At 39.3% G+C, this 15,013-nt stretch overlaps 2 protein-coding genes across 7 annotated transcripts in view; one reads left to right on the top strand and one right to left on the bottom strand.

Annotated features, from left to right (window-relative positions):
• Positions 1 to 11,984, bottom strand: part of POLH (DNA polymerase eta) — a 30,947-nt gene extending 18,963 nt beyond the window's left edge. The window contains exons 1-5 of one of the 5 annotated variants that reach the window (XM_087438629.1): positions 11,505 to 11,979; positions 9,371 to 10,596; positions 8,459 to 8,599; positions 8,087 to 8,221; positions 5,351 to 5,568 (exon numbers count right to left, since the gene is read on the bottom strand). In XM_087438629.1, the coding sequence (XP_087294755.1) occupies positions 5,351 to 5,568; positions 8,087 to 8,221; positions 8,459 to 8,595 (490 nt within the window). In that variant the 5' untranslated portion in view covers positions 8,596 to 8,599; positions 9,371 to 10,596; positions 11,505 to 11,979. Of the gene's footprint in view, positions 1 to 5,350; positions 5,569 to 8,086; positions 8,222 to 8,458; positions 8,621 to 9,370; positions 10,597 to 11,504 lie in introns of all 5 variants that reach the window. The other 4 variants (XM_087438630.1, XM_087438631.1, XM_004424088.3 and 1 more) reach the window with 4 other exon arrangements.
• XPO5 (exportin 5) overlaps positions 11,967 to 15,013 on the top strand; it is a 50,313-nt gene continuing 47,266 nt past the window's right edge. Inside the window, exons 1-3 of one of the 2 annotated variants that reach the window (XM_014782678.2) lie at positions 11,967 to 12,234; positions 13,845 to 13,966; positions 14,883 to 14,955. In XM_014782678.2, the coding sequence (XP_014638164.1) occupies positions 12,130 to 12,234; positions 13,845 to 13,966; positions 14,883 to 14,955 (300 nt within the window). In that variant the 5' untranslated portion in view covers positions 11,967 to 12,129. The remainder of the gene's footprint in view (positions 12,235 to 13,844; positions 13,967 to 14,882; positions 14,956 to 15,013) is intronic. The other variant, XM_014782677.2, reaches the window with a different exon arrangement.

The raw sequence follows: 15,013 nt of genomic DNA, 5'->3' as shown, positions 1-15,013 counted from the left end.
TCATCAAATGTTTATGTACATAATTTTGCCTCCTTTAAGTGGCACATTTTTATTGTTCATTGTATTTTCCCTAAAGAACTAAAGGATCTACAGCCTTTAGCTTGATAAACTCTGCTAAATCAGGATCAGAGAATAAAATAATTCCTCAATGGTCCTTCCCACAAGCTTCCCTGGGCAGTTCTACTATTACCCTTCAACACAACATATTAAAGGCATATCATACAACTGTTCAACAGCAAAAGGAAACTTGACATCTTACATCTTATTTTAAAATATGGAACCCATGGGAAATTCGCCACTATAACCAGAAATAAGCTAAACTCTCTTGGAGCTTTTTCCAGACAAATGTGTATAGTTTTTACAAGTAATAACAAATTGGCTTACAGTTCCCCCCAAGAAGCTAACTTACTATAGATTTGTATCCAGTTTCCTTTTTGTTAATGTCCAACATTCTAAGTTTTTTACTGAAAGAGCTCTTCTGAATAATGTTACAAAATAATAGTTCTAAAAGTACATGTTACAAATGAAGGGGAAAATAGATACAGTGTTTTGAATATAGCCATTATCAAAAGTACTAGAAAAATGTCTAGAAAAAAAGTGTAGACACCCTGTTGAAAAACCTCTAGATGCAGAATTATTTGTTCTGGGAGATCCAGGTGAGTTCCACTTTCATAATATTTGATTAAAAAAATATAAGACCCAGATTCTCTTAGCTCTGGTTACCCAGAACTATCATAATCTAATATTAACACAAAAGCAAGATTTTATTGCCCTAATTTTATTCTAGTCTAAGAAAATACTTTTTTTTTTTTTAATTTTTTTTTAATTTATTTTTTCCCCCAAAGCCCCAGTAGATAGTTGTGTCATAGCTGCACTTCCTTCTAGTTGCTGTATGTGGGACGGGGCCTCAGCATGGCTGGAGAAGCAGTGCGTCGGTGTGCACCCAGGATCCGAACCCAGGCCTCCGGTAGTGGAGCGCGCGCACTTAACCGCTAAGCCACGGGGCCAGCCCATAAGAAAATATTTTTAACCATCAAGTACATTTTATTTATTAAAGCACTTTCATGCAGATTATATCACAAGTTTTTGACAGGTAGATAAATAAAGATGAACTTATGAAAAAATTACATCATTCCCCTACACATCAATAGTCAAGGAGAAAATACAACAGAAAAAAATGTAAAATCACAATAGCAATAAAAAAATTAAAGCATCTAGGAGCTAACATAACAAATGAATGCACAAGACCTTTATATAGAAAAAAAGTAAAGCTTTAATAAGATATAATAATTGGATACTCATATAATAAAAAAAGGAATCTTGATCCCTACCTCACACCCTACAGACACACACACACAATGGATTTTAAATCTAAATGTAAAAGGCAAAACAATAAAGCTTCTAGAATAAGACAGAAGAATTTGTTCATGACCTTGAGGTAGGTAAAGATTTCTTAAGCAGGACATAAAAAATACTATCCATAAAAAAAGATAAATTGGACCAAATTAAAATTAAGAACCTCTGTTCATCAAAAGCCACCATTAAGAGGGTGAAAAAAAAGCCACAGACTGGAATATATTTGCAGTACATATATTTGATAAAGGACCCATATCCAGAATATATAAAGAAGTCTTACAGATGAATAAGACAATCCAACCAAAAAATGTACAAAAGACTTAAACAGGCACTTCATAAAAGAAGATATATAAATGGTCCATAAACTTACAAAAAGGTGCTCTATTTCATTAACAACAGGGACATGCAAACTAAATCCACAATGTGGTTTTATCACATCCATCAAAATGGCTAAAATGAAAAAAAAGAAAAAAGCAAGTGTTGACAAGGATGTGGAACAACTGGAACTCTCATATGCTGCTAGTGAGATTATGAATTGGTACAACCATTTTGGAAAACTGTTTGGAAGTATCTACTAAAGCTGACTATAGGCAAATTAAAGCTGAATATAGGCAAACCCTACAATGAGCACTTCTAGTCACATACCCAACAGAAATGCATACATTTGTTCACCAAAAGATATTTACAAGAATGTTCATAGCAGAACTAGTTTTAATAGCCCCAAACTGGAAATAACCCAAATATTCATCAATAGTAAAATGGATAAATTGTGGTATATTCATATAATGGAATACTACACAGCAATGACAGTAAACAAACTCAACTACATACACAGAATGGATGAATCTCACAAAGACAATGTTGAGTGAATGAAGGCAGACTCGAGTATATACTGCATGACTTCAATTTTATAAAGTTTAAAAATAAGCTAAATAGAAATCAGAACAGTGGTTACTGTAGGAGAGGCAAGAGACGGATGGATAGTGACTGGAAGGGTAGCAAAGTAGGCTTCTAGAGTTCTGATGTTGTTTTTTGATCTGGGTGCTGCTTACAGAAGGGGTTTACTTTATGAAAATTAGTCAAGATGTACACTTACAATCAGTATACTTTATATATATTATATATATTACATAATTCTATATATTATAATTAGAAGTTTAGATGAGAAAGAAAAAGGAAAATATACTGGATTCAACACCTCAGAAGAAGCAGAAATATTACAACAGACAAATCAAAAATTTTAACTTAAAAAAAAATCACTAAAAGGGACATAAATGAAGACCTAAAAATTGGTGAGCTATGATATGTTTATAGATGAGATAATTTAACATTAAGATAACTATCCTCTCTAAATATGTAAAGTCAATGTAATTTCCATCAGGAGTTTTTGAGGAATTCAACTGATGTATTCTAAAATGCATACTGAACAATAAAGGTGCACAAACAGCTAAGATAATTTTGAAAAAAAAAAAAAAGCAGAGGGGAGTCCTTATCAAATATTATGACATACTACAAACAGTAATAAAAACAATATTTCTGGAGTAGAAGCAGACAGACTAATGGGTCACTACAGAAACAGACCCACTTACATATAGGAAGTTGAGAAATAATGGAGGGTTTAATAAATAATTGTTGGGAAAACTGGCTCACTATAAGAATAATAATTAAGGTGGCTCCCTACCTTAAATCAAATAAAAAGGTGAACTCCATATGGTTGAAATATCTAAAAATAAACTATAAGGCAAATAGAATAAAATGCAGAAAAATGTCTTTGTGAACTTCTGGTAGTAGAAATGAATGTCTAAAATGAGATTCAAAATGCACAAGCCATGGGGCCAGCCTGGTGGCGCAAGTGGTTAAGTGCGCACGCTCCGCTGCGGTGGCCTGGGGTTCGCCAGTTCGGATCCCGGGCGCACACCAACGCACCGCTTGTCAAGCCATGCTGTGGTGGCATCCCATATAAAGTGGAGGAAGATGGGCACGGATGTTAGCCCAGGGCCAGTCTTCCTCAGCAAAAAGAGGAAGGATTGGCAGATGTTAGCTCAGGGCTGATCTTCCTCACACACACACACAAAAAAATGCACAAGCCATAAGGTGAAAAACTGATAGACTAAAAGAATTTTGTTCAGCAAAGTACAACGTAAACAAAGTCAATGGATGACAGACTTGGGAGAAGATATTTGCAATGTCAAAAATAGACAAGGGACTAATACTAGGATATATAAGGAACTCTTACAAAAAAAAAGGCAGGAAATTCAATGGAAAATTGGGTAAAGATTATAAATAAGCAATTTACAAAAGTAGAAACTCAATTGGCTAACAAGTATATAAAGAGATGCTCAACCTCAATTAGTAAATAGAGAAATGTAAATTAAAACAAACCAAAAATACAAAATACCACGTTATAGCCATCACATTGGCAAATATTTTTAAACATTAGATAATACCAATTGCTGGTGAGGATAAGCGGGAAATGGGAATTCTTATGAACTGCCCACGGGGAGGTTAAACTGTTACAGCCATTCTGGTGAGCAATTTGGCAGTATTTAGTGAAACTAAGTATATGTGTATATCCTATGACCTAGCAGTCCACTCCTGAAAACATTTCCTGGAGAAACCCTTGCATTGGTCCAAAAGACAATGAATGAGGACATTCATCATATAAATAGTAGGAAGTTAGAAACAACAAATGAGTTCATTGCTAGGAGAATGGTCTGTAAACATGGAAGGTCCATATCATGGATTATGCTGCAATTAAAAGCAATCAATTACACATAAATACACCTACATGGATAGATCTGTAAAATCACCATTGAAAGAAAATTAAGAAAAAGAATGAGATCTATAATACAATACTATCTTGTAATTAAAAAGCACACATTTAAGGGGCTGGCCTGGTGGCATAGTGGTTAAGTTCAAACGCTCCATTTCAGCAGCCCAGGGTTCACAGGTTCAGATCTCGGGCACAGACCGACACACTGCTTGTCAAGCCACGCTGTGGCAGCGTCCCATATAAAGTAGAGGAACATGGGCATGGATGTTAGCCCAGAGCCAATCTTCCTCAGCAAAAAGAGGAGGATTGGCAACAGATGTTAGCTTAGGGCTAATCTTCCTCAAAAAAAGCACAAATTTAAAAAGCACATATACAGGGGCCACCGGGTGGCATAGTAGTTGGGTTTGCACGCTCCGCTACAGCGGCCTGGGGTTCGAGGGTTCGGATCCCAGGTGCAGACCAATGCACCACTCATCAAGCCATGCTGTGAAGGCGTCCCATATACAAAATAGAGGAAGATGGGCACAGATGTTTGTTCAGAGCCAATCTTTCTCAGCAAAAAGAGGAAGATTGGCAACAGATGTTAGCTCATGGACAAGCTTCCTCACCAAAAATAAAAGAAATAAAAAAAGATAAAAAGCACATATACAAGCAACACTATATAATTTATAAAGACATATACATATTTAAGAAGATACACCAAATATATCAGTGGGTGCTAGAGGGTGTGAGGGGTGGGAGGGTAGAGGGAGTAGGGGGAATCACTATGAAGGGGAAAAGAAGTAAAAATAAGTAAAATAAAATGAGAGAGGCCTTGCAGAGCCCATTGATGATATTGTGTAAGAACTGATTAGAAATTCAACTCCCTCTATTTGAAGTTCCCCCTTAAAAAAGCTCACCCTTCTTACGATGAAGAAACCAAGTTACAATAATACAAATTAACCTACAAATGATGGAAGTGCTCATCAGGCTTCTATTGATAACTCTAATCTGCCCTAGTTATATCGAAGAGAAACTTGATTTCATACAGATTTCACAGCTTCTCAATATCAATATACCTGGAAAGATAAGAGAATTTGTATATCCTTCCATGTGAGTCTTTGTGATTCATTCAGGTTGAAGTCTAAGTTTCCTTTCAATCAATCCAAGAAAGGTCAGCGTGACCAAGCAAAGCAGGTTCCAAAGGCAGGAAGCAGAAGCAATATGATGCTATGGAAGTACCTTTCTCAACAGTCCCTTCTGCTGTTGTAGGGCCTTGGGGCAACCCTTCAATGAACGTGCTTGGCAACAAGTCTGCTGAGATAGGCTGACCTTGTAGCTTTTGTAGTCTCTCTCGTACAACACTGGTCAGGTCTAGAAAAGCCTCATCAATGCTGGCACGTTCAATCCCAGCAAAACGAGACATTACCTCCATCACTTCCACACTGGCTTCCCGGTACCTAAAAAGTATAAAGATTATACATGTAGGCAATAGAAGAAGGCAACATTGAAATTGTTGACCCCATCCCCTCCCTCTCATAATGGAACAATAATATACATAACCAGTGTAAGTCTCCTTAAAGAGAGAAAGGGCGGACTGACAAAGAGTAGATAGTAGCCCAACTGAAGGGGTGAATGAGCAGGCAGATGGTCAATAACAAAAGCAAGGAAAAAGAACCATGGAGGCAAACATTTTTAGTGCAACTCTAGCAATACCAAAGTAGAAAGCATCCCGACCATAAACAAGGATCTCTCTAAAGAGGAAAACAATGCTTCAGACTTATTTACTAGAAAACATTTTACTACGATCACCTATTCCTTCTGTTATTTTCATATATCCACCACATAGTATTCTGCTTCTACTTTTGTCTTCAAATAAGAGGTATCTTACAGGGAACACTGCACTGATCAGTGAACCTGAGTATCTGGTCTTCCTCAGGATGGTATTTCTCATTATAAATTAACAAAGTGACATATGGATTTTATACTTCAGTCACTGGTGAGTTTGATTAACATGTGAGTTGGTCCTCCCTACATATATATATATATACACACACACACAACCAAGTCCAATCACTTCTGGATATACTAACATTCAAATTATCAAGTTGAAGATAAGTGTCTAGAATGTGGTGATGCATCTGGGCAGACAGACAGCCTTCCCCAGGGGATACCAATCTCACCATATACCTTCCATTCAAACCATAACAAGCAGCTCTGTTGGCTGTATATAGCTAGTTTTCTATGGCAATATATGGATATTTTCCTTGCTTTGGACTTGCTATGGAATTTAAAGTAAGTTCTTTGCTCTTGTTGAATGTATTTTTTTATTATAAAAATGGAAATATTTGCACCTCTTCACTAAGATAGCTATAAAAGCTAACATAATTATTGTTCTAAAACATTCTCAAATGAGAGAATTAGAGAAAGAAAAAATTAGAGAAAGCTTTTTTTCTTTTAATCATTATTTGGGTTGGAGAAAGGAGAGTCAGACATCAAGGGAAAAAAGAGCTCGCGAGCGTGCGTGAGGGCATGAGAGCACAATATACTCACACACATACAGAGAAGGAAAGGATACTCTTGCAATAGTTGGTGTTCCTTCACAGCCTCTTGAGCAAATTACTCCAAGGTATTTTTAAGAATATTTGATAAATTTAGTGTATATATGTTTCTGAAAATCATATTGTTATAACCTGGTATCTCAGGTTACTTATTAAAATAAGAATTTTAAATCTCCAGGTCTTAATAACTCTCTAGTCTATGAACTCACTCCTAAATTTTCTAAAAACTGCCTTTGTTCATTATTTGATGAAGATTTTAAGAATGAAATGATCCAGTTTAAAGTTGGTGGCGTGTAGCTTTTCAAAATCACACTCTGAAGACACCTATATTTCTGGAAAGTTATATTGTCTTTACCAGGATAAAATTCTATTCAGTGCAATGTAACATATGTCCATTAGCTAATTAATTCTACTTTAAGGTTAAGGTATTAATTTTCAGTCAAATCTGTCTTCTTTTCTGGCAATAACTCCAATGTGAGGTTGGCTATGACACTCCACCTTTAAACTTCTAATTCATAGGTGAATTCAGGAATATCTCAAATCTTAAGTCAAAGCATGATCCCCAAACACCACACAATATAGTGTACTGTGAGGATATGAATACTGGAATCTGAAAAAAATCGAATCCCCAGTCTTCTTCTTTCTAGCTGTGTGAACTTAAATTATTTAACCTCTCTAAACTTGTTTCCTCATCTGTGTGCGTGTGTGTGTCGGTGGGGGATGGGGTGGGGGTGGAGTTGGGGGGTGGCACAGGGGAGGGGTAATTAATACTAGAACCTACCTTATAACAATGTGAGATTTAAGAGATATTGCCTATGGAGAGCTTAACACAGTACCTTGCATATGACATATGCTCAATACATACTAGCTATTAGAATTATTATAATGGCTGGGGCTTGTACCTACCTCTAACTTGGCTATGCCTATACAAGTCTCCAATTCCAGGGCTAACCTTCCAAAATTTGGGGAGAGACAGCTCAGTTCAAAAACAGAGAAGGTAATCTCCTTTGAGATTGTTCAGTTCTGGCAAGTAATTCTAGATATCGTACTAGAATGTCAGTTTGACTCAGCCTTCTCTGGAAAAACTCTTAGTTTCACAACTTATTCAAACACTTCAGATTTTTGGCCTGAGAACCTGGGAATTGGTAGTAAGTTTTAATCATAACAACAAATTTTTAAATAATTAAGGAACTGAAAGGGTGTTAAGGGCAGCAATTGTTATAGATTATGATGACTCAGACCTTCTCCTGCAACACAATATCAAAATCTGTTTTCATTTCACACAGAAAAGCTGGCTGACCAAAGGGAACTTTTTCAGATGTTATTTATACAAAACAAATTTGAGACATCAGTTCCTAGCCTCATGGAATATTATTTCCAACTCTCCCATTCTCCTTAAACAATCTTTTCTTCTTACTTGGTGAGGTCAGCTTTCCCACGTGTCTGACGAACTTCTGCCAGTAGAAGATTTGGACATAACTTCTTAGCATCATCTGCCCACATGCTTCTAGCGACCCCAAATGCACGAGCTTCATAACTCACTGCAATTATTCTAAGGTTAGGAAAAAAGGGAAACAGAAAAATATTACATGATCACAATCAAAAATAATTAAAATTTAACATGAATAGCCTATAAACATAATAGTAGAAACTTTGGTCACAGATGCCACTATTTGATCTCAAACACGGCAGTTCAGAAATCTCAAAAATAGGACCTAGCATAGTGCCATTGTAGTCTTACAGAATTAAAATAGTAGTTGACAGTTACAACAATAACTAAGATACATACCCACCACCCTTCCATGTTTTGTACTGTACGACTGCACAAGGTTTATTCCTCAAATGAGGATTTTGCCGCTGCTCCACTTGAACAAAAAAACAGTCCATGTCCACTAGAACAACCACCCGGTCCTGTCCATCAGCCATTTTTCTGTAAGACAGTATTTTAAGACTTTATGGACAGTCAGAAAGGATACCTAATCCAAAGTGCCAAGGAAAATTTTATCTCCATTCTTCCATTGTTGAGTTACCATGAGCATATGGAGCATGGAAACTAATAAGAATGAAATAGGTATTTGCATATATTGCTTGCAGGAGAATAATTAATTGGTACAATTTTAGGAAGGTAATAAGTATTAAAAGCTTTAAAAATACCCATCCCGCAAAAGAATTGAACACTTCACAAAAGAAGATATACAAATAGTCAAAAAGCACACAAAAATGGGCTCAACATCATTAGTCATAGGAAATGCAAATTAAAACCACAATGCACGTCAATAGAGGGATAAACCCAACAGTTAATCTAGTTGATAGACAAATCTCAAGTATAAGTTCAGAGAAAAGAGAAGCAGAAAATGTTATATAACCTCATAGCATTCATGTGAATTTTTTTAAGTTTTTATTTTGAAATAATTTTAGACTTATAGAAAAGTTGCAAAAACAGTAGGGTTCTCCTACACCCAGTTTCCCCTAATGTTAACATTTTATATAGCACAATTATCAAAACTAAAAAATGAATATTGGGTGGTGAACATGAGAACATGATGTAATCCATGCAGAAACAGAAGTATAATGATGTACACCTGAAATTTATACAATGTTATAAACCAATGTTACAAACCAATGTTACCGCAATAAACAACAACAAAAAATAAATAAAAACAAACAAAAATGAATATTGGTATAATATTCAACTACATACTTTGCTTGAATTTCACCGGTTATTCCACTAATGTCTTTTTTCTGTTTCAGGATCCAATCTAGGATCCAATCTTAGTCATCAAGTCTCCTTAGTGGTCTCCAATCTGTGACACTTCCTCAGTCTTCCCTTGTTTTTCATGACCTTGACGCTTTTGAAGAGAACTAGTCAGTTACTTTGAGACTGTATCTCAATTTAGGTTTGTCTGATGTTTTCTCTTGATTAGATTGAAGTTACGCATTTTCAGCAAGAATATTATGAAAGTGATGTGCTCCTCTCAGTGTATCACATTGGGAGGTACAAGATGTCAATATGTCTTATTACTGGTGATGTTAACCATGATCATTTCGTTGAGATAGCGTTTGCCAGGTTTCTCACTGTAAAGTTACTACTTTTCCTTTTGTAACTGATATCTTAGGGGAGATATTTTGAGACTATGCAAATATCCTGTTTCTCCTCAAACTTTCAACCACTAAGCACCCATCAGTGGATCTTACCTATAACAATTACTTTATAGTGTTCTTCTAATGGTGATTTTCTACCCATTCACATCAATTTTTCAAGATAAAAGAAAACAATACTTACACACTATTCATGGGTAGACATACATAAAGGTATGGATGGTAGACTGCAAGAACAAACCTTACATACTTGACAGTGGATAGAGACCAATGTTATCATTTAACATTGTTAGAGATCTGAAAGAAGGAATGTAAACTAAAGCAGTGGCTCCCAAACTTTGCTCCAAATTGGAATCACCTAGTAACATTTAAATAATATTGATATCTGGCTTCTACCACCAGACATCCTAATTTAATTGGTATGGGTGTGACCTGGGCACTGTGATTTTTAAAAGATCTCTAGGCAGTTTTAATATGCAGTACAGATTGGGAACCACTGACCTAAAGTAAATAAGATACTTATGGAAACACCAGTAATTCATGATTTAAATACGAGAAACACAGGTTATACAGTTGAGTAAGTACTCAACTGTATTCTAAAAAAGTGTCAAAAACTACCATTCACCTTGAAAAAAGTGGCATGCAACTACAAGTTGGAAGATTAGTGGAAAGAAAACAATAAATTAAAAAAATCAGAGTAGTCAAAGCATTGATTCCTTATAAATTCCACTCACCTAAAACAGGCAGAATGTGATACTTTAAACATTTATAAGTTAAAACCATAACATGTCAGAAATCACTTTACTTTGCAGTGGCTTTTGTGTGGTACTGGAATACATAATGCCAGAATAAAAATAATAAGTGCATTTTCACAAAAAACCCAGGTAAGTTCCATATTAGATACAAATAGCAGACGTGGAGTATGAATAGGAAGCAGTGATTTAAGTCCAGCGAACATTTTACTGAATATACAAACACAAAAACCCATATGCAGACTTTAACAGATAATAAGGCTGTTGAAGTTTTCAGTTTAGGTATTTTGCTGGAGAAAGCAAGAGCTTTTTAAAGCAAGAGCTTGCTGGAAAATGAAACACTCTCTGCAAAAACCCTCCTTTCGGAAGGATTACACTACTTTGAAGTCTTATATACAGCATTTCAAGTGATCAAAACTGCACAAACCTTCAATAATTGATCTTTATTTTTTTGTGTGGAAGATTAGCCCTGAGCAAACACCTGATGCCAATCCTCCTCTTTTTGCTGAGGAAGATTGGCCCTGGGCTAACATCCGTGCCCATCTTCCTCTACTTTATATGTGGGACGCCGCCACATCATGGCCTGACAAGCAATGCGTCGGGCCACGCCCGGGATCGGAACCTGGGAACTCCGGGCCGCGGAAGTGGAGCGCGCGAACTTAACCGCTGTGCCACCGGACCGGCTTCATCTTTAAATATCGCCATTTATACCAATCTGTACAAAACAAGTTTGGTGCTGATCAGGTAATAACACATCCAAGGAAAAGCAGTACAAGTGAAGAGCTACGGAAAAAATATAGTTTCCACAAGAAAAATGCTCTTAGAGGATAATACCAGGGCTTATCTCTCAGTGAGCATGTATTTCTAATTCATGTAATTCCGGCCCAACGTTGTCACTGGCCACTGCTATATCATAAAACCAACAGCCAAGGCAACATGCAAAGTCTGAAAACAGTGATACCGAACGGTTCTAAATTCTCTTACCAAGGTGACGAACGCCGGGCAAAACTGCCAACCGCGGACGCCGCCGATGATGGGCTGGGGGTCCACTGGAAGACGAAGGGATCTGCAATATCTGACCCCTTTCCAGGAGCGGGCCAGTTTCTGGTTTCGAGTGAGATTTATTCCCCGTAACGACGGAGGAACGGACCAAGGGTCGCAAAGGATCAGTGCTCGGGCAGCCGCCGCACAGCCGGGTGGGTCCAGCCCAGGGCGGGGCACCCAGCTGCCAGCCCGCCTGACAGGGATCGAACTGCGCGCGCGCCGCGAAGGGCCGTTGACGCGCCTGCGCACCGCGGCCCTTCCGTCTCCCGCCCCGCCCACCGAGGAGTAACCGTACCAGAGAGCCTCCACTTCCGCGGGCGCGTGCGCAGTGGCGAGTCGGGCGCGTGCGCAGTGGCGAGTCGGGCGCGTGCGCAGTGGCGAGTCGGGCGCGTGCGCAGCGCCGGCTCCTTCCCCGTGGAGCTTCTGCCGCTCACGCTCCTCCTCCCGCTCCCCACCCCCCAGCCCGCCGCGGCCCGGTACCAGCGTGGGTCCCGCCAAGGGAGCCGTGCGTCCCTCGTGCTCCTGGGACGGCTGTGGTGGGCGCTTGCGGCACAAGTCACTAGCCATGGCGATGGATCAAGTGAACGCGCTGTGCGAGCAGCTCGTGAAAGCGGTGACGGTCATGATGGACCCCAGCTCCACCCAGCGCTACCGGCTGGAAGCCCTCAAGGTAGCTGGGGTCTGGCGACCTGGGCCTGCCCCGAGACCCTCCCCCAGCCCCAGGCGTCCCGGCGCCGCCCATAACCCTGGTCGTCTCCGGGCCACGAGGCCTCTGGACCTCCCTCCCCAACCCCGGGGGGCCTCCGCCTCGCCGCCCTCCGCGCCTCTTCCCATCCCCGCCTTCTCTGCTCGCCGCGCCTCCCCTTCTCCCGGGACACTCCGATCCCTAGCTGCTTCTCATCTCCCGATCACTTCCCACTGCCCTCTCCTCCCCCTTCCTCACTTCCGTTCACTTTTGTCCGCACCACGACCCTCTCCAGAGCCGGCTGCACCCATTTCATTCCCTCAAGCCCCGCATCCCCGCGTCCCCTCGCCTTCCCGTGGCACACGTGCCCATCCCGTCCCCAACACCAGCTACATTCTTTATGATCTCCTCTGCGCTAAACGTTTCCTTGCTCACCCACTCTCCTGACCCGTCCTAATCGAGCTCCAGCCCCCCTAGCACCTCTTTACTTGCATCCTTACACTTCTCGCCAACCCTTTTCTGTATCTTGGGTATCTCTGGGCTAACTGTCACACCCCCTTCCCCCATGTTTTTTAGTCTGGGTTATTCTTAGGCTATTTTTCGCAAAGATGAACTTCCACCACTTACTTTGCATTTTAACAAGGGCACTTTGGTTTCCTGAAAGTAGTTTTCTTGAGTCCCGGATGCTCAGCTCCTGGGACTGACTCTCGTGTTGCAATTTGGGAATGCTAATACAAATGGGGATACTAGTAGAGTGCAAACTTATTCCCGTATCAAACTCTGTATGTGGGCTTTGAGAAATGACTACTCGGAAAAAACACTTGTGCTATGCCTGTTTTAACTGATGTAACTTCATAAAGTAAAGTGAGCATCACTTGGAGGAAACGTTTCGGTATTTAGATGTATGCCACAGGATTTGGAATCAGAAACAATTGGGTTCTATTAGTTTGTTTTTTGCTATGAAATACTGAAAATAGACACAAAAGTAGAATACTACAGTGACCTTGTATATACCTATCCCCTAAACTCAGCAGTTGTAAAGATTTCGCCACATTTGCTTTATCTCTTCCCCTCCACCAAAGGTTTTTAAAGCAAATGCTAGGAATTGTCATGTCACCCCTATGTACTTCGCAGGTGTATCACATCTAACAAATAATTTTTTACTCATTTAGGTCAAGAATGTTTTTCAACATTAGTTGGACATAGCATGGAAAATCTGGAACTATCCAAAGGAAAGGAATGTTTATTGGTTCTTTACTCATATAATATTGATCTAGATTTTGCAACTTAAAAATAAAGCTCAGGGCCCGCCCCAGTGGCCGAGTGGTTCAGTTCAGTGTCCTCTGTTTCAGTGGCCCAGGTTCAGTTCCTGGGTGCAGACCTATACCGCTCTGTGAGCAGCCATGCTGTGCTGGCAGCCCACATACTAAAAAATAGAGGAAGATTGGCGTGGATGTTAGCTCAGGGTGAATCTTCCTCAGAAAAAAAAAATATATATATTTATATATAGTTCAGGTTAGAGTTTCTTAAGATGAAGATTTTTTAGTCCCCACTGTCTTGGCTCCTAGGAGAAATGCTAACTTTTCTTCTTTCAGTTTTGTGAGGAGTTTAAAGAAAAGTGCCCTATCTGTGTCCCCTGTGGCTTGAGGTTGGCTGAGAAAACACAAATTGCCATCGTCAGACATTTTGGCCTTCAGATCCTGGAACATGTTGTCAAGTAAGGAGCTTTTGGATATTACCACCGAAGTCTGTGAGAGAGCAAATCTTTGTTTCTTATGTAACTCATAGAGATACTCTTTGGGTTAATAGAAAAGAGCAGTCCCCAAGAAGAAAGGAATGGTCCCCGAGAGGTTAGTACAGCCTCTTGGGAGCTCTCATTCAGCATTTAACCTTTCTCTTCTGCAGTTTCTTCATCCATGTAAAGTGAGTGGTACTAATACTAAGCATTCTACAAATATTAGCTGATAGTTATTCAGCCAGCTTTTATTGAGCTCTTACTGTATACCAGCCAACTCAAAGTGTTATTAGAATAATGCAATGTTTAGGTAAATAAATCTCTGATTAATCACTGTGCCTTTAAGTTTTTTTTTTTTAAGTTTGAGTGTGTGCCTTCTCTGAAGGGCAAATCCAAAGGAGGCTTATATGAGAATAACTGAAAACCCTTCCTGACTTGAGTCTCCTATGCCCAGTGCCTATCAGAAGAATCAGCTTTTAAGACTTCGCCACAGTTTTTCTGGAATTGTGCCATTACCTTGTAAGCCAGCCTGAAAGGGAGTTAGTGGTATCAAGATGGTATTTTCCAAAAAGCAACTACATTGTTGCAGTTGTCCCAGATGTATTTGATTTTAGTTTGTCAGTAAAATCAAGGGGAAGAGCTAATCTGTGCACAAATCTTGTGTGGATTCCAGTTAATAGACCACTGTCTATATAAAACTCTTTCCCAAGAATTTTTCTGTTATTTTAGCATTTTGGTTAAATGTGGACTGGTTTTGTCCATTCTTCGAAGGGTACAAAGTCAAAAGTATAATTTCTTAATGAAATCACCAGCATAACCTAACACAGGAATCGAAGCTAGTCTCTTATGAAGAGAAGACTTCTAATGTGGTTCTGTTGACTTTATGCATTTTGACCAGGTTTCGGTGGAACAGCATGTCTCGGTTGGAGAAGGTCTATCTGAAGAATAGTGTCATGGAGCTGATTGCAAATGTAAGGAATGGTTGATTGGAAGACTTGTGTTTCCAAGGTAGTTTAGACAAGGTGTGAC

Source organism: Ceratotherium simum, chromosome 13 (assembly GCF_057802395.1).
Source record: "Ceratotherium simum simum isolate JZ-2026a chromosome 13, ASM5780239v1, whole genome shotgun sequence".
In the NCBI taxonomy this organism is placed as follows: domain Eukaryota; kingdom Metazoa; phylum Chordata; class Mammalia; order Perissodactyla; family Rhinocerotidae; genus Ceratotherium; species Ceratotherium simum.
Note: the sequence above shows the minus strand (reverse complement) of the source record. Positions and strands in the feature narration are given on the sequence as shown.